This window comes from Nothobranchius furzeri, chromosome 18, assembly GCF_043380555.1.
Source record: "Nothobranchius furzeri strain GRZ-AD chromosome 18, NfurGRZ-RIMD1, whole genome shotgun sequence".
NCBI classification, from domain to species: domain Eukaryota; kingdom Metazoa; phylum Chordata; class Actinopteri; order Cyprinodontiformes; family Nothobranchiidae; genus Nothobranchius; species Nothobranchius furzeri.
Window position 1 is genome coordinate 31,156,611 of NC_091758.1, and position 19,783 is coordinate 31,176,393.

Sequence of the window (19,783 nt, forward strand, 5' to 3'; positions counted from 1 at the left end):
AAGAGCTTTAAGCTGCCCACTGACACACGGAGCAGCAAGTAGCAAGTGTAAAAACTGCTGGCACCCTGCGCCTTACAAGTTTAAATATATCTGGCTGACCAGTGGCAGCTGCCCCAGCGCAAAGCCCCTAAAGCTGACAAGTCCTTTTTCCGCTGGGACAACCTGCATGTGGGCAAGGTTTGCTGAAGCCAACCTATACACAGAGAGAGGCAGAGGTGTGAATGCCCACATGTGCTGATGCCAATCAGGGTTCTCTTAATCCTCTTGAGGTAAATCCCTTCATTCACCCCTTTGGACCTGGAAGCACACCCGTAAAAACGAGGTGGTTGATAAATCAAAGGGAGATCATTCGGTTGGTGGCTGAATCCAAATGAGACTAGAATCTCAATCCCTGTCTTACTTGAGAGTGTGAACATGAGATGTGAAGATAAGATGAGGAAACGTCTGTGGGGGTTGCAGCGAGTGCGCGGCAACAATTCTCAGAGAAAACTGGTTAGACAGGTCTGGGAGAGCACAACAAAGCAGAGCTCAACTGAGCAGAGGTCGCCGTAGAGGACTTAACCAAGTAAGCAAATACACTAACAGTGTGTGTGTGTGTGTGTGTGTGTGTGTTATGTCGTCTATGGTCGTCAAATTCCACAGCCTAAATGTAGACTGGACTAAAGCCAGAAAGAACCCAGTTATTTCTGCCAGCTACACATCAATGTTTAGGGATAAACTTTCCACCCACATTGAACTGATCGTGTGTGTGTGTGCGTGCGTGTGTGTGTGTGTGTGCGTGCGTGTGTGTGTTGCACTTTGTTTATGTGCATGTCGGCTTCCCGTTTCATCTGATGCCCTCAACAGCCTCGCCAGGTATGCCAGCTGCTCATGTCAGCCTGAGTTGTGGGACTGGGACTCGACAGAGCTGGAACCTGGGACCTTTCATCTACGATGGTGCTGAAAGCTGCCTAAAGGTGGAGAGATTCTCCATCGGTCAGCTGCTCTCAGGAACGGGACACAAACACACACTCTTAGCTGATAGAGAGCAGCAACACCAGCAGAACAATCATTTTTACTCTGCTGGAAATGAACCAGATTTATTAAATACTCATCAAATATGGACGCAGGTGCCAAGCAGAGCGACTTCTGTCATCATGGAGCTTGACGGTGAGGTTGGTCTTGTGTCAGACAACAACAAGCGTCCTGTTTAAACAGCCTCACACACACACACACGCACGCACACACACACACACACACAGTGTCTCTTTTGAGATCAGCAGACTTCTATTTTAAAAAGACACTTTCTTCTTCAAAGGGTGTGTACTCAGGCTGGGTGGAGGGGTAGGGGGTGTAGTTTTGTGTGGGTATGTGTGTCTGGGTTCAATAGAGTGCCTACAAAGTGAAGGATTAGTGAGCGTTTCCATACCATTCCTGAGGCAAGACCAGGCCCATCCCACCTCACATCACACCTGGACTAACACCGACTTCCTCATCAGTCCACTAGAACAGCCGGATTACATCAGGGTTGTTCTGGACTCCTCCTCACCAGATCTAAGGAACATCACTCTGACACAGACTGATGACAACAATCCTCTCCTGATTCTGGATGTTTAATAAATTGGCAGCGGATGCTCACCTCGACCCGGGCCGAAGCAGCTGACTCAAAGTACTGAGCGGAGGCGAGGGGAGGGAGCGGGTGAGGGGAAAGTAAAGCTTCTGTCACAGCAAAAACACCCGATAAAAACATGAAGGGAGACTCTAGATTTTGGTCTAGAGGTATTTTCTGCTCTATGAGAACATTTATTAATCTGACATTCTGATACTAAATCGTGCTTATTCCAGCACTGTGTCCCCATAATTCTAGTGAAACCCACTGATCTGTGCTGAAGCCAAACAAAAGTCCTCAGAAATCCAAACCAACACATTCCCCTGACTCCCGTCTCTCCGTCCAGCCGAACAGAAATCTGCTCCACCGACAGCGGCTCGGATGAGAAGATGAAGAAAGAAGAGTGAAAACCAGCTACTAAAGAGGCCAAGAGCAACATAATTATGCCGTTTCTCTTTGCATCAGCGAGTTTGCCCTCACACTTTGTGTCAAAGGCGTGACTTTTTAAGCACTACAGGCTTCATCTTGATCAATCTGGAGCGTTTAAAGTGGAAGCAGTTGTCTCTTAAGAAAAGAGAAATTTTATTTATACGTGCGTATGTCAAAATCTAGTTTGGAGCTTTAGGTGAGTGTGAAGCAGATATCTCTCCCACGCATCACTGAACTGTGGGAAGACGACTATGCCTCATGAGGGCTGCTATGGAAGGGGTGGAGTTGATGACACAGCCTATCTCATCACAGTAAAATGAAAATAAATGACTGAAAACCTGAATGCCGACCAAGTAGGAAGGTCTCTCCAGACGCAATAAGCAGAAAGCTGCAAACTCAGAGCAGCTAAAGTCCTGAGCCCACATGTGGGACCCTCTTCTTATGGAGAGGAATGTGGTGAACAAAGGTCAGGGAATACTAAACATTACCTGCTCCAATTTTCCTTACCGCCAGTGGGCTGGCTCTAACCTTAACCAGCCACTTCCTTTTGTTAAAACAATGTTAAAGTTTACAGAGATTAAAAAAAATCATTCAGTATCGCTCACTGAGTAATTAAGCCCCTCTACGCGTTTGTAACTTCCGGGTAACTTTCCCAGAGTTTCACAGCATGAGCGTGTCTCAATTCCACAAAAGACCATTTCAGAACCCGACTGAGAACCTGAACTGGGGTAGATCCTCGGAAATGGTTGTAAATAAAAAAGAAGTGACATCAGTAAAGTTGCCAAACAACCGGCATTTGTAAAATTGGAAAAGAAGCTGATGAAGCAGAATAGAAGTAAAAGAAAATAAGCAGCATTCACACAACTTTTAAACTCCCTAACCTGAACAAAGTGGCAGTAATCCCTGACAGCGACAGAGTGCTGTAAAAAACTGTGTTTCTTCTGGTTGTTGAACGCTGCTTCTATGTCACACAGCTGACAGAAAAAAACTTCAATGTTATCGATGTTTGTGTGACGTCTTAGCAAAGTCCTGAACGGGCCAGTTGAGTATGGAGGCCCAACGGCTGAGAGGACCACGCCAGCGTATTCGCCACCATCCTAAAAATTTCCAGAACTCCTGCAGTAGAGATGCAGAAGTACAACTGGTAACTCTGAGCTAAATATTCTTCTGCCCCATACGCCTGCATTAGCCACAGAAAGCTAATAGAAGGGAATCAATCGGGTCCGAAAAAGCCAGACTCTTCCTCGTCACGGAGTAAGTTAGCATTCATGGACTCATCCACCTTGGCTTGCGACTGTGAAGGGCTGCATAGATTTTGCAGCCAGGAGAGCTGAGCGTGTCTCGGCTAGTAGAAGCTAACCGTTAGCGTTAGCAACTCCACAACATGGCGGAACACATTCAGGCTTGTGTTATTTGCAGAGATATAAAACATCAAGGTTGCAAGAAGACCAAACAAAGGCTCTGTTAGCCAATCAGAGGCGAGAGGTTTGCATATGAATTTTTCCACCAGCCATTCCTCCACTCCTACTTCCTGAAACTGGAGCACCAGCTTTTTCATACTAGAGACCACAGCACATTTATAAACAAACAAACACACAAACAAACAAATCATTCAATCAATCAATCAATAAAACATTAAACTGTTATCACATCAAGCAAAAGCACACAGACACATAAATAACCTACAAGCTCTCTTAGGATGAGATTAGAAGATTAGGATCATCCGGTTTTTATCATAAAACCTACAGAAATCATAAAAGCAACCCATGAACAAATAAATGAATACTCACTATTTGGATGCCGGTTGAAAATATACTGGTAGGTTTGACGTTCTGTTTTTGCTGCTCGATCTCAGTCTCCAGCTGGGCAGCACGAACCTTGTGTTGGGCAAGTAAGAGTTTGGCGGGAACCTGAGACTTCTCCTGGAGAAACAACAGGAATTCAAGAGAATTAAAAGCACGTCAAAGACCTTCATTAAGAAGTTTTTTCTCAGAGGAGTACACAGACGGCAGCTCCTGCCAATCATTCATCGCTGTTGCTAGATAACCATCAGCAAATCGTGCTTTTAGGCAAGCCGTCACCCACCTGACGCAAGCTTTATTAACAAAATCCTAGAAGGGCATGAAAGGTTGCTTCTAAACCACCTTCACCTCTACCCAAGTCAAGGTCAGGAGTGATCCCTAAGCACATAAGAAACGTGGAAAAAGTGAACAAGTCAAGAGTGACAAGCTAGTATGGAAAAATGTGTGAATGAATGTTGTGTGTGCAGACGGTCGTGGGTGTCAGAAGTTTCCCTCACAGGGAGGTAAGAGCTGATCCCATCTGCCAACAAACAGGCCCTGTGCCTTAAACAAACAAACACACAGCTTAGCCTGCTATCTGTGATGGTCCTTCAGCGGGCCGCTCTGCAGGAACAATAACTTCCAAAGCCCTCGGCTCAAAACAATGGTGCCAAAAAGGCTCTGGAATCACAGAGCAGAACAATGTGGCCCACAGCACAATGACTGCTAATAAGCTCTTAATGACCACACAGCCACGAAGCCTCAGGCTGATGGAGAGAGCTGAAGTGTGTGCATCAGACACACACTACCTATGATGACGGGACCTCCTCTGTGGTGGTGTTTTGCATCTCCAGACATGTCATCCTATGTAAATATGTGTACACATGTGCTTCTCACCAGTTCATCCAGCAGAGCCTGTTTGCTCTTTCTCTTGGCCTGCAGCTGCCTCTGCTCCTCCTGCAGCACCTCCAGCCTCCTCTGCTCGCTGCTCTGCTGTTCCAGAAGCAGGAGCTCCTCCAGCTCCTCCTGCTCGCGCGTCTGAAGAGGAGAAAGAAACAGGAACTTAGGGGGACTCTACAGCACTCGTGTGCATTCTGTTGGACGCATTTTAGAGCTTAAATGTAATTAACATACGAGCTTGGCCTTATTTCTCTGGATGATGTCTCTGTTTTCTTTCTGGTAATGCTCCATCCTCAGCTTGGTGTTCTCCACATCAGTGTTGTTGGTCAGGTTGTACACTGAACGCGACAAAGACAAAAATGCATCAAAACCAAACGGAAGCTTCAGTGAAGCACCAGATTCACTCTAGTGTTTCTGCAGATTAAATAATAACACTGATTAAAACATCTATCTTACTTTTCATGTCTGAGGATTTGATGCATTAGTCACATCTTAACCCAGCTGGAAAATATTTCTAATTTTTCTTTTGGTTTGCTGAGAATTTTAATGACATCAATGACCTGAAATTAGTTTTTAAAAAAGAAAAACTTAACTTTGTTTCAAAAGGCTTGATGATCTTCCTTTATCCTTACGCAGCAGTGACAGTCTAAAGACCCTTTCATTTAAAACTGCTTTTACCTAAACCTTTTATTTTCTTATTCTGAACTGCAATTTTTAATCTCATTTGTTTATGAAATTTAATAATTTTATTATTTTATTTTTTCTGATGTTAATCTATTTCTGTTTTGAGATCATTATGATTTCATGACTTTGTTTTGATTTATGTGAAGCACTTTGTGATTCTATGTCTGTGATAAGTGCTCTATATACAAAATTTACATACTTAAAATGTTTTTCAAACATGACATTTTGGAACTTAAAAAAATTATTTTAAAGACTTGTGCAAATAGGTCAAGTCATCCTACAGTTTTATTTCGCTTTGTAGATTTTCTTAATTTTGTAACGTTTCATTTGAAGTTTGGATGAAGACTCTGGATGATGATATTTGTGCATTTGCGAAGACGACTCGTTTCTATTCAAGTCGCTGAACATTTACAGATGAATACTTCCTCATTTTGCTTGTGAAGCCACTGAACTCTGACCCCTGATCATTCAGTTGGTCCTTAAGGCACCTAAACTCTATGAACAAGCAAATTAGCAAAAAAAAAACACAATTTAAATTTGATTTAAGCACTTTGACTGTCACATTAAAGATATTAATCAATCCCAAAAAGTGATCAAAACCCAAAGATTTACAGTTTGACACATAAAAAAAATAAATTAGCTCCAACAAGGTGGATCTGTGATTATCGATTAGCTAAAAGCTGGCACAAGGAAGGTGCATCTCTCATTTGTTATTTACAAGGATACAGGCTAATAATAATAATTATTATTTTTATTATTATTATTATTATCAATTAAGATTGAAAGTAGATAGAAAAGCTGACAAAGTTGAAAAAAATCATCATAAAGTCTCATAAACTATTGATCAGAACCATTTTAAACAGTTAGAGGACATTGTGGCTTGTTAGATTATTTAAATCTGAGAGTGTGTTTGAATCTTTGACACAAGATTGCATAAAAACCTGATTTATTTATTTGAAAAATACTTTTATTCCCATTTCATTTTGGTGTGAGCTTCTTAGGATGGACTGTTTTCCCCTCAAGGTGCTAATTAACAGGACCTGATTAACATTTGACAGGCCACACCATGTCCACCCACACTTGAAGCTTTCAGAAGAATTCCACCTGGTGCTCCTACCTATATCCTCCACTTGCTCCAGGTAATCGTTGTATTCTCTCAGGCTTGGAAAGTCAAATTCTCTCTTGTTGTATCTGCAGAGAAACCAGATTTAAATAGTAAAACCTGATGAGACCATCTCTGCAGCATGACTAATACACACATTAGATGTCAATTAAGAGGCTATAAAAGAACGGATGAGATGGAGAGAAAGATGGCAGGGAGGGGTTTGCGAAGTAAAAACCTGGCAGAGAAAGAGCCTTCTCCCCCGGGGAGACTCATTGTCTACAAAACAAACAGTAATGAGAAGGACAAAGGCAGCTTAAGAAGTGGGAGGAGGCATGACAAACACACAGAACCACACCCCTGACCCTCACTCACATTTTCATCACCTTCTTGCGGATCTCCACCTCCTTGTCGATGGCTGCGTCCTCGAAGAGCTGCACGCGAAAGTTGCTCTTCCTCAGGGGCGTGTCGCATTGCAAGCAGTTGCCCGAGCCGCGCGCGAACAGCATCTCCACGCAGTTCTCGCATCTGTGCGTAGCAACAAAAATAAAATTTCAGTCAATCAGCGCTTGTGGTCGCCTCATCAGGCACATTAAGTGATAATGAGGCATAAGAATATTCCCTCTGAGTGCTGCGAGATGGCTGGAACAGCAATCGGAATGTCGATTAGGCTGCCTCGCACTCTCCGACCAGAGGAAATTAGTCCAACACCCCATCAGCTGAGTGTCTGTCTGCACTGGAGAAACATTTGCTTTATTATTGCAACAAACCTCAACTATTTCGCCATGTCGCAACATGAGAAAAAATCCTGCTCAGTCACTCGTGATGCGCTTAAAGAAAGGACTACTTCTTGCATCATTTGGGAAAAAACTGCATGTTTAATTACTTATAGAGAGGTCTTATCGTGATGAGCTGTTTCTATCGGGTAAATAATGGCAAAATTTCTGTTTAATGGAGTTCCTGATTAGTGTCTAACACAGGAGGTTTAAAAACACGACGGGGAACCACAGGTCAAGCCCTGAACTGGAACCTCATGGACCATCGACACAAACTCCACCGCTCAGCGTTCCTTCCTGAGGGCACAGCCCTGAGTTCAGCCATCAATCACACCTTTACCCAGGTAGGCGTTTACCCATCAGTCAAACTCCAGTGAGGAGTGGACACCACAAACAATGGGAATGTCCCTTTGTGTCCCCTGATGGGGAGAAGGGGCCTGGATAAACGTTTGCGCAGTGCTGTCTTTTAATTAAGTCTCCGTGGAGCTTTATTTCCACGAGAATCCACCATCCAGCTCATGACCACCTTCACAAAAAATGAACATCTGGTTTTCTAACGGCGCTAAATTGAGCCAAGTTGAAGGGAAAAGGCAGATTTTGCAGCTGATGGTACGACTGACTCACTTCTTTCCCAAACCGACAGGATCCGGGAGAAAAAGTTGCCCAGGAACAGAACAATAATGAGAAAGTCAGGCAGAAAAACATTTCACTCCATCAGCAAAAGAGCTGAAGAAGAAACTGCAGAGACACCGGATTTGACTGTTTACACCTAACGCCTCCAATCAGGGTGAAACAAACCCGACCGGCCAAGTCCGACGCCAAGCGCCCGCTCTGACACAACATGAAGCTGATCACATATCAGCTCAGCGTGGCTATGAAGAAGCAGCGATACAGAAAATGAAAGATGAATGACAGAAACATGTGCGGTGTCCAGTTGTTGTCTCAGAGTGTGAGGAGCCCCCGCTCAAGTGCGCCCTGGAAGAGGCAGATGTTCGCTGTGGCCTCGGGCTACCAGAGATCTATAGGCCTCGCCATATGGAGGTAGATGGAGGGATTCGGCTTGTTTCCACAGGCCCACAAAGAGACCATTCATCAACACAGGGTAAGGAGTGGGGCGTAGCTTGCCCCCTGCCCCATAAATGGACCACACAACAGAACTCTCTAAAGGGCAAATACTGTGTAACTGTAGAGCAGAGAGGGGGACCATCTGAAACAGAGGGAGGAGACTTTTAGAGTCCATTTTCCATCCTTCTGACGGTTGGTTGGGGTTTCTAATCAAAGAGGGACACAGGAACTTATTGCTGTTGCGACTCTAGTTCACATACAGAGGAGGCATTTAAGTGAACAGGGGGAGGACTAACAGCTTGCCATCTCTGTGTCCCAAGGCAGTTGTTGCTGAGTGAGTGCTTCTGACTCCTCCCTTTCTCACCTGTCCCACTCAGAGCTCCAGGCTCCTATCTCTCTATCTGCAGCTGTCAGCAGGCCGGGGGGGGGGGGGGGGGGGGGGGGTGCTAATAGGAAGGTAAACAGGGTTCTGGCTCAGCAAAGACAATCTGCCACCAACACAACACACCCCTTGGTGACACGGCCTGAATCTCGCCTCTACAAGGAAGTGAGAAGCAGCTCTGGAATAGAATTTGAGTTTTACTGATGCGTGTTAAACTAAACAGATAATTTAGGACTTTTTTTGTTTACTGAGGAGAATCGACTGTGTACGATTCCTAAAGTCCCACCTGAGCTTTGCTCTCAAACACCAATGGGCCTGGTTCTGGTGCCACCCTACAAAATTAATAAAGAAAAAACTTCTGGCCTAAGGGAACAGCCATCCAGATTATGCTGTTGTGGAGTTTAAATATAGATGCACAGAGAAGCTGGATAGAAAAACATACCGTCACTGTTTATCAGCTCAGAGCTAAACACAACATGAGGGCTTACATATGGCTTTAAAGGTCAACTTCACTAAAAAAACACATTTTTAATGATTATGTTTTATTATAATTGCTTACTCTGAGCTTTTCATGCAGTCTGAACATGAAAATAGTATCCTACATCTATCTCCTGCATTAGCTTGTGATAGAAAATAGACAGTATAAAGCCTGACAGATCAACGTCACACGGTCACTTAACATTCATGGACTCACCCATGTTAGCTCACGATGAGGACGGCTGTTGTTGGTTTAGCGTCCAGAAAACAGCAGAGAGCGTCTCGGCTAGCAGAAGTTAATAGTTAGCATTAGCAACCCCACCACACAGCAGAAACTCTGTCCAGGCTTGTGTTATTAGTGGAGATAAAACATCAACGTTGCAAAAATAATCAGTGGTTGAGTTGTGTTGCAGTTATCCAATCAGAGGTAAGATGTTCGAATATCAGGAGATAAGAGTCCAAATCCTGCCGCCTGAAGCTCAGCTCTGATCCGGCTCATTTCTAGTTCCTGAAACAGGCACACCAGAGCTTTTTTAACCCCAGAGTACGACTTACAGGCATTCATTCCTACTAAAAACTACCGCAAAATGTATGAAAATATTAGCTACAAATAAAACTCATCAAGGAAAGAATGATGAATTCAAATCATATTTTGCAACTGAAACGCATATTCAGTGCTTAGCTGTGATGTGACTAGAAGTGAGCCACATCACAGCTAAGCTTCAGACGACAGGATTTGGAGTCATATTTCCTGATATTTGGTCATCTCGTCTCTGAATGGATAATGCAACGCTACTCTACTACCGACTCTGCAACGTTGAAGTTTTAAATCCACAAATAACACAAGCCTGGAAGAGTTCTGCTGTGTGGTGGAGTTGCTAATGCTAACTGTTAGCTTCTACTAGCTGAGACGTTCTCCGCAGTTTTCTGGACATTTAAAAAAAACAACAGCATTCCCCGTCGCAAGTCAAGTTGGGTGAGTCCATGAATGTGTGTGTGTGTGTGTGTGTGTGTGTGTGACATGGATCTGTCAGGATTTTTGCTTATCATTAATTTTTTCTTGTACCAAGTACTGCAGCAATTTCCTAATGTTGTGAGTTCTCTCACATCTGGCAATAAAACCCTTCTGACTCTGATTTTCAAATTCTTGTGTTCCACTGTCTATTTTCTATCAGAAACTAATGCAGGAGATGGGTGTAGGAGACTGTTTTCATGTTCAGCCTGCATGAAAAACTCACAGTGACCGATTATATTCAGAAAAAATATTTTTTAAATATGTTTTTCCAGTGTTCTACACCTTTGAAAAAGTTATATTTCTTGTGATTAGCGCCCTGTGCCACCATCAGTCCCAATATATCAGGAGAACCAACCTCCTTTACTAGACCTACAGTACATGCTATCTGCCGTGTACAGTAGTGGTGTCTGGAGAAGGGACTGATTTTTATTTCTGCACCAGTTTGACAGAAATATAAATAAATGCCACTTTTTCATCAGTGAATAAATTATAACTTTAATAACATTAAGTGAACAAACTATTTTGACTTGTTTACATTTAAAAATGTAAACCGTCGAAAAACGACGAAAAATGTGTAAAACGTTGAAAATAAGCGCATTCTTCGTATTAAAATGCATCTTCACAGACATCACATGTGAAATCCATGGCACATAACAAGCAGAATTAGAAAATAGCGTCTTTAGCCCCGTTGACTTGCATTCATTTTTTTGTTTTTCTGGGGACCCGTCATCCGGAAGTAGATGGGCGTGACTTAGGCTCCCTATGGAGCGCTGTCTGTCACCTATGATAGACTGTCACTATGGTAAAGCTATGGAATCTTGCGTTACCATAGTTACAGCTCAGGTGCATCATTTAAAATGCTTTAATGCTTTCAGACTTCAGTTAACGTTCCATCTCGAGTGAGTAGGACCTTTTCTCTGCGGTCTCTGTGTTTGCTGACTTTAGTCTTCCAGAGAGCAGCTCTAGCAGGTAATAAAACTACCCACAAACAACCCAGCCCAACATCTGACATGTTTAGACTTTCAGATTTATCTGAAGTGTTTCCTGTGCTTTACTGGGAGACTTTAACATCCCTGAACGTAAACTGGTTTTATCATTTATATAAAGTACACCTGCTGGGAAAAAACAAAATAAACAACAACCCCTTAAGCAGGTCAGATTACAGATAAACAGTCAAGATAAAACTCATTTGAATCTGAAATATGAGTTATAAACGTACGTTTCTATAACTAGACCTACATGCTATCTGCCGTGTACAGTAGTTGTGTCTGGAGAAGGGACTGATCTTTATTTCTGCACCAGTTTGACAGAAATATAAATAAATGCCACTTTTTCATCAGTGAATAAGTTATAACTTTAATAACATTAAGTGAACAAACTATTTTGACTTGTTTACATTTAAAAATGAATCCATCAGCTAATAGAAGAGTCATTTGGCTTGATTTAGCAAACAGAAAATTCAAGAGGCTCAACTGCAGGTTATCTTTATGTACATATTTAACTTCTAAGTAACTTAGTTTTTGTCACATTGCTCTTTGATTAAACACTACCAGGAAAACTGAAATCTCTGTTTATATTTATAACCTTTACTGCTATATGAGCATCAAGACCAAAGAGAAATTTATTTGATGTCAAACGGTTTGTTATTTGTCTGAAGAGGATCGTATCATCTTCTTTAAGTGCTGATATCTTTTTATTAAATATATTTCTACGTCATCAAACATCTGGTCTGTGATCCGATCATTATTATGCATAAGAGGTACACCTGATGATGGCTCCTTTTATGTTAAATCGCGTTTAGAGGGACAGGATGACAGAATTTAAAATGCAAACAAAAATAAATCTTTTAAAAAGTAATTAAGTTATTGAATATAATATAATATGTAAAGCTTTCTTTATTTGTACTTTACTTATTTTCTTCAGGTCTACTTTTTACTTTTACTTCACTAATTTTTAAAGCCACTATCTGTACTTCCTACTTCACTACAATAAGGAGCCTAGGTCTCCTCTTCCCGGTCGGCTCATTTGAATCTGAAATATGAGTTATAAACGTACAATTCTATAACTTGTTCTAAAATTAAAGCGGATCAATACTTTTGGAATCGAATCCGGAACTGCGCTGCTCTGGGTGACTGCATGTTGGAGTAGCTCTGTTGACTATATGTAAGTTTAGCCTTTTTTTGGACATTTTTTTTTCTTCTAGTTTCTCAAGAAAAACTGTATTTTTTGGACATTTCACTTTTCTGTTTCTGGTGCTGTGAAGCTTAGAGGATTTTTACTGCTATTTTTTCACTTTTTGAGCATTTGTTATGATGCGTAACCATGGCAACAAGCTGGTTTATAATCGGGAGCAGCTGATTAACATTGGAAAAGCTGAAATAATCCCTCAAATGAAGCCACAAATCCCAAGATTAATCAATTTCCCTCTGGGATTAATAAAGTATTTTTGAATTGAATTGAGACATTCTCCATCAACAGCAGATGCCTTAATAGCTCAAAAGTTATAAAAGAAGGGAACAACGTGTGAGTTTAAAGGAACGGAGGTTTCAAAGTGTTGCATAAATTTTGCCTCACACTGGCTTGCAGGACCAAATCCAAGGTGACCCAAGAGAGGAGGACATCGCTCCAAACTGCTTCACTGCAGAATCATTTTAATTTTCAGTGTGCGTCCAAACAGAGGTAATGAACCTGCTGACCTGATGACAAAGCACGACCACTTCCCGACGTGGCGGTCAATGCACAGAAAGGGTTGCAAAAATTCACCTTCATCAGGTTGCCACCTCAAGGAAGACATGTTCCTTTAATTTAATCAAAAGATGACATCTCTGCAGTTGTGTTGACTTTTCCCTTCATACACATATAAAAACACTAAACCAATGTTTTATGGTTGTGTTGTTAAACAGTTTATGCAACATCAGAATAGAACAGAGAGCAACTAATTCCAGCTTGTGATCAAATGATCAACTAAAACATTATTTACAGGGAAATAATAATTCAATTTAGCACAGAGAGACAAATTAGTAAAACTTTAACAAGTTAATGAAAATCATGTGAGTATCAGACTTAATTTGAACCTTTAGAAAATCACTATTATGAGTTTTATATCATCTGTATGATGACATGAACAAATAAACACCATGCAAACATACAACGCTTGAGCTTTATATATTTTGATGACAGACCCTTTATTATCTGGCATGTAGCCAGTTTCCAAACATGCATCTAACTACACACACCAGTAAAATATCTTTCAGATATTCTGTGATGCAAATTCAAACCTAGACTCAGCTTATGCAGCAGCTCACCCAGACGTCCTCTCAGACCACAAAAACCATTACACTCCTCTTCTTTCCTTTACTTTGATTTCACTTCACTTTACAATACATTAAATGTTTTTGTTGACTAAATTCGATTTAAATTTAGATTTTTCTGATTTGCTTCACTTATATTCAACTTTGCTCTCTATATATGAGGTCTGGCTTAAGTATAAGTGACTTTTTACAGTTTTAGTTGTTTTAAAATGTGTTGTTTATGATAAAAATGATGCACGCAGCTGTGTAATGTTAAGAGGACATGACAGTTTGACTGTTTTAAAGCGTTAGCTCCTAATTTACAAACCAGTAGTTGCTTATAGTCATCCTGTGGCGTTTTATGCAGATTAAAACCGGGCTGCTGCCTCTTGTTTTGGGGAAATTAGCTTGAATATTTCGCTGTTTAGCTGAAAACTGATACTTACAGCGTGTGTCCGCAGACGTTCACCATCAACTTCAGCGACGGATTCCTGTATTTAGTTGTTTTGCACCTCGGACACCCCTGGTCATCCATTTCTGCCTCAAACACACAAATTTACACGTTTAAACAGAAGAAATCAACAGCTAAATGCTCTCCTGACACATTAGAGCAACGAACAACTGCGTTACACTGAGTACGGTCCGACCGGAAACGTCTTTACTAAGAATGGTTCCTATTTCATTGTCGCAATTGTGTTCCAGAAGGAGACACATAATAAACATATTAGGACATATGTTCACATGTTCCAGGTAAAAATGAAATGTAAAAACAACTTCCATGCATTTTGCGAATGGAAATGTACATTATCTTCTCTTTGAGTGGCATCTGTTTAATGAAAATAGTGATAAAATGGACTGAAACTAAACTAACTGATTTTTTTTATTTCTAATACATGCAAAAGGGATTCTGATAGTGATCATGATTTTAATATTTTTATGAATATTTTGTTTATAATAAGGAATTTTCACACTTTATTCTAGACCTATTTGTTACATTGGGATATAAATTAAAAAAAGTTGACAGTTTGGACAGCAATTGATTTGAATGTTAAATTATCATCAAAAATACTGAATTGGAGCTTCCTAATTGAATAAATGGAGGGCGGGTGTTGCATATCATTAAGAGTTCCTGCAGGAGAGTGACTTTTGATTCCATTATAAAACGACTTCATAAAACTTGTTTTTTGAAACTTGAAGCAGCATGCCCTCCGCGTGCGTAAAATGTTCTGATTTAGCATAAATGAGATGTTTTTATTCTTCCTCTCAGATGAACCGAGGGTGTTTTCGGACTGAGACAATAAAACACCCAAGACAATTTCTCTCCTGTAGGGATAAAACCCCTTACGTGCGTTGGAAACCACTTAGAGAGACGAAAATAATTTCCCGTTCCCACGATCCCGAAAGCACTCACCTTGCACAGGTGAGCTCCGGGAATAAAGCCTACTGGAAGTTCCATGACTGACAGCAAACATTCGCATAAGAGTCGCTCCTCCCCCGTGGGGCCCTCAGCGGCCAATAGCGTGGCTCTCATGCAGATAGACCCCAGTGTGTCTCCCTCCAGCTCCAGTCCCCGCAGAGTAAAAGTCACGTTGGGAGGAAAAGTGGAGAGAGATATCTACTTACAGCTGCTGTCAGATATCCGATCGCGTTCGCATGGCGAGGAGGTAACCTGATCGAGCTGGGAGGAGTGACTCTACCAGGGAAGGCTTGAACAAAAAAAAATGTCTTCTTCTTCAGCCGGAGAGGTCATAATACCAAATGACATCAAGAGGGAAAATGTGAAGGAGGTGGATACGCGGGAGTGCATCAAGCTTGTGGCGCTGGACGCGGCTGAGCTGTCCATGGAGCGCACGACTCCCAGCGCTGACGCGGTGCGCACGGAGCTGCTGGTGAGCGCCGCTTCCTCTCTGGCTTTCTCCCCCGAGCAAGTGGCGTGCGTCTGCGAAGCGTTACAGCAGGGAGGTAACGTGGACCGTCTGGCGAGGTTCCTGTGGTCCCTGCCCCAGAGCGACCTGCTACGCGGCAACGAAAGCATCCTCAAAGCGCAAGCCCTCGTTGCTTTCCACCAGGCTCGGTACCAGGAGCTCTACAGTATTTTGGAGAACCACAACTTCAGCCCGTCTAACCACGCCTTTCTGCAAGATTTGTGGTACAAAGCCCGGTACACCGAGGCAGAGAAGGCGCGGGGGAGACCCCTGGGCGCCGTGGATAAGTATCGGATCCGGAGAAAGTACCCTCTCCCCAGGACTATCTGGGACGGCGAGGAGACTGTTTATTGTTTCAAGGAGAGGTCACGAAACGCGCTGAAGGATCTCTATAATCAGAATAGGTACCCATCTCCTGCCGAGAAAAGAAATCTCGCAAAGATAACAGGACTCTCCTTGACCCAGGTCAGCAACTGGTTCAAAAACAGGAGGCAGAGGGACAGAAACCCGTCGGAAGCGCAATCTAAAAGGTGAGAGAACAAAAGAGGACACACACACCCTGCGGACTTTCTAATTCGAGCCTCTCTTTTTTATGTTATCCAAAATATTTTGCGCGCAAAAGTTGCACAAAAATATTCTGAATTAACTTGAAACTTTTTATTTAAAAATAAAACGATGCCGCTTTGTGCGTCATCCTCTCGACCGTGTTTTATAATAATCCTGCTCAAAATCATTTGGAGAAGGATTTTAAAACATTTTATTATGCGTTTGTTGTTATGAAACCCAAAAAGAGACTCAGCAGCACGTTTTTAATGTTTTGAAATATGAAGCAGCTGCCATTCAGATCTGGTTTCAAGCGAAGCGGAGCGAAGAGTCATGGAAACCATAGACAACAAAATCACCCAGTGCCTCCAAAACCCAGGAGAGAAAAACTTTAATGAAGAGCTTAAAAGGAGACGTAACCTTTTTTTGTTCTTCCCTCTAATTGTCCACGAGCGCGCACGTGCGTTTTTTCAGACCATAAATCATTTTCATGAATATATTTTTCCCTTTTGAACCAAAGGATCTCAGAGCTTCAGCAGCTCCTGGGCTTTATTTCATGATCCTCACTCAGAGATGTGAAGGCTGTTCTTTCATGTTCCTCTCTGTGTGAACAAAGATGACGCACACCTGGTGGAGGTGACCCCTCTGTCTCCTTCACACACACACACACACACACACACACACACACACACACACACACACACACACACACACACACACACACACACACACACACACACACACACGTACGGGCTGTTATGGCATTATTTAGAACTGATAGAAATATATCATTTAATTAAAAAAATATTTATGTGGATTTTTTTCTTGCTTTTCATATTATTTTCGAGAAGGAATGTGTGTGTGTGTGTGTGTGTGTGTGTGTGTGTGTGTGTGTGTGTGTGTGTGTGTGTGTGTGTGTGTGTGTGTGTGTGTGTGTGTGTGTGTGTGTGTGTGTGTGTGTGTGTGTGTGTGAAAGCAGCTGTTTTAATCCATCTTTATGAAGACAAAAATAAATTACAACCTGTTAGATAAATTTCTTTTTAAAAACCGAATTTAAACTTTCAGTTTGACGTTTAAAAGCAGCACAAATTCACCCCTGAACCATTTGTTCTGCTGGCATTTTGTCACGCCAGAATTTATTGTGCCAAATGGTCACAAGGTTGTTGACTGGTTGTTGTCAGCTCTTCATGAGTGCCCCCTGCCCTCCAGCCTGTTTTCTAAAAGCTGAGGAACAAATGTGACTTTGGCTGCTCCAAAGGCAAATTGACATAAAACAAATATGCTTTTATTCTTTAAAGAGGTATAACACTTGGAGAAAATGTGGAGACGGTTTTGATATTTGATTTATTGAGTTAATTTTTGTTTTCCTACTTTCAGAGGCTTTATCAGTGTTTTGTCTTTCCAGTGAATCTGATGGGAACCACAGCACAGAGGACGAGTCCAGTAAAGGCCAAGAGGAGCTGTCTCCTCGTCCTCTCTCCAACTCTTCAGATGGAGTCATAACACACGGAAGCATCCCAGTTCAAACAGGACCTCTGGACAGTGGGGTCGTCATCCAGCAGATTGGGGACATTAAGATGTCCACCGGATCCAGCAGCGGCCTCTACAATGGGAGCCTGGTGACCAGTAACGCTTCCACCACCATGTTTCACAACGGTGGCTCGTCCTATCTCCACTCACCAGGAAACATCCTCTTCAACAATTTGGCAATCCAGCCCCTGACGTACAACCCTTTGAGGACACCTGGTGGGGTACTGCTGGGGGGCTCCGGGGCAGAGTTGCAGATGCAGGCTGAACAGGAGAAAGGACTGGGCGGTGCCGAGGACTCCACCTTGCAGTACACCTCGTACAGCGGGTGCGTGAATGGGGCTGAGGTGAAGCTAGAGGGGGTTCATACCCAGAATGGGGGCTCGTCCGTCCTCACCTTCAGCTCACCATCGGGCACTCTGCAGGTGGGAGGCTACAGCCTGGTCCAGGTACCTGGGGGGGTCTCTGACAATGATGGCAGCTCATTACTCAGCAACGACACAGGTCTTCCTCCCCTGCAGCTTTCCTCTGCATCATCTTCCTCAACAATTACGCGACAAGGTGGGTTCAGGGACTCATGAAACAACTCTAAAATAAGTTTAAATACAAACAGTGATGCAATCAAATTCAAAGACTTTATCACTTTTATTTAGCTTCAAATTTGCCATGATGAAGTACTTAAGATAAACATTTTAATCCATTCTTAGATCAAAATCTAAGCTCTACGGTTCTGCCCTTAATCAGATGCTATTTTATTTGCGTACCGGTTATGGTTAGGGTTAACAATGCCTGTTATGCTGCCCGTCTTTAGCGGTTTGTCAACAAGTCTGTTCTCCTCACACCCAATCCATCTGAGCTGCTTCGTTAGTTTATCTGAGAAGCTGCACATAGTGAAGGAACACACACGTGTACATATTTATAGAAGTGGTGGTCCTTTTAGAAGCCCCCGAGAAGAAGAAAGTCCTGAAGTCACCATCACTCATCATCAATACACTCTTGATCTACAGAGCAATATGTTTCAGCGGCTAAGAAATGCATTCACATGGGAATAAGCACTTACTTTGACATAAAACAGAGAATTGAGACCAGAATATGAGAAGAAAGAAAGTCTGCAGCGTGTCTGTGAGTCCCGCTGCATGGGACATGCATCAGACACTCAGAGGCCAGGATCTTTTGTAGAAGAAACAGCAAGAGTTTAGGAAAGGCTCAGCTAGTCAAACTAATATATTGATCTGTTGTGTTTCCACAGGCAACATGTCTCTGAATAATGTAGCAGTGAGTTCCTCCGGTGATGACTCATTCCAGCAGCAAGACAAGCTGACCATGACGCCTCTGCACCACAGCACAGTCCTCTACAGCATGAACAACGGCCAGACGCATATCAAGAAGGAGCCCCTGGAGGGCGGGGTTTACTCCACGTACCACCACGGGCTCCACATGGACCCCAACGGTCAGATCAGCTACACTGATCCCAACTCCGAGGACATTTCCCCCAGCCGCGGACCCGCTTCCACCACCGAGGTCACCGCTGTCAGCTCGTCCAGCACCGAGTCTGAAGTCTACACCACCCTCGCTAACAGCGCCCCACTGATGGCTCAAACAGACCTTGACAGCCCCCACCTCCATCCCACGGAGTACCTCGGTACCCACGAGGTCCCCAGTGGGGCCCAGTCATCACACCTGATGGGGCCTGGCATGAACAGTGACTACCTGAGCCTCACACGGGACAAAGGTGACGGCTCGGGGTCGGGGGGCATGAATGAAATGGTGCGAGCGATGTGCAGCGAGATGGAGGCTGCAGAGGGGAAGGAGCTAGCCAAACTACAGACAGTGCAGATGGATGAGGACATGTCCGACCTCTAGCCTCAAACCTCCCTGAAGCACTCACGCTCACCTGAGCAGTGATACCATGAACATTTTATACTCTTTTGTGTGTGTGTGTGTGTGCGCGCGCGTGTTTTTTTTAGCCAATAATTTCCTTTAAATTATTTACTTTGTTTGACTTTGTTTGTGATGCACTCTGGTCAGAGAGGACCCCCGTCGGTGGGCTTGATCAGTTAATTGTGAAATTATGTTTAAAAAAACCTGTGATCGTTTTTAAAGAAGCCCTCGTTTGTGAGACAACACAAGTCGACTCGCTAACCAACAGAAGTAGTGGCTGTCCGCGTTTGAGCCTTGTTTTAATGTGCATTTTTATAGCCAACACCTGCTACTTCCTGTTGAGAGGATTTGATCTGCAGAAGCAGGTGCTGGAATGTCTGGAGTCACGTGACCGGGATGTTCCTCCAAACTAAATGCG

General features: G+C 43.0%; 2 protein-coding genes across 2 annotated transcripts in view; one reads left to right on the forward strand and one right to left on the reverse strand.

Annotated features, from left to right (window-relative positions):
- The window catches only part of mnat1 (MNAT1 component of CDK activating kinase), a 35,138-nt gene extending 20,996 nt beyond the window's left edge, over positions 1–14,142 (reverse strand). The window contains exons 1-6 of the mRNA XM_015970043.3: positions 13,936–14,142; positions 6,860–7,012; positions 6,500–6,573; positions 4,933–5,036; positions 4,696–4,836; positions 3,808–3,939 (exon numbers count right to left, since the gene is read on the reverse strand). Coding sequence (XP_015825529.3) covers positions 3,808–3,939; positions 4,696–4,836; positions 4,933–5,036; positions 6,500–6,573; positions 6,860–7,012; positions 13,936–14,024 — 693 coding nt within the window. The 5' untranslated portion in view covers positions 14,025–14,142. The remainder of the gene's footprint in view (positions 1–3,807; positions 3,940–4,695; positions 4,837–4,932; positions 5,037–6,499; positions 6,574–6,859; positions 7,013–13,935) is intronic.
- A 930-nt stretch (positions 14,143–15,072) lies between these two features.
- Positions 15,073–19,568, forward strand: six4a (SIX homeobox 4a). Its single transcript, XM_015970039.3, has 3 exons — positions 15,073–15,944; positions 17,363–18,045; positions 18,734–19,568. Exons 1-3 carry the CDS (start codon positions 15,211–15,213, stop codon positions 19,345–19,347), a joined length of 2,031 nt encoding a protein of 676 aa, XP_015825525.3. The 5' UTR covers positions 15,073–15,210; the 3' UTR covers positions 19,348–19,568.
- The last annotated feature ends 215 nt before the right edge of the window (positions 19,569–19,783 follow it).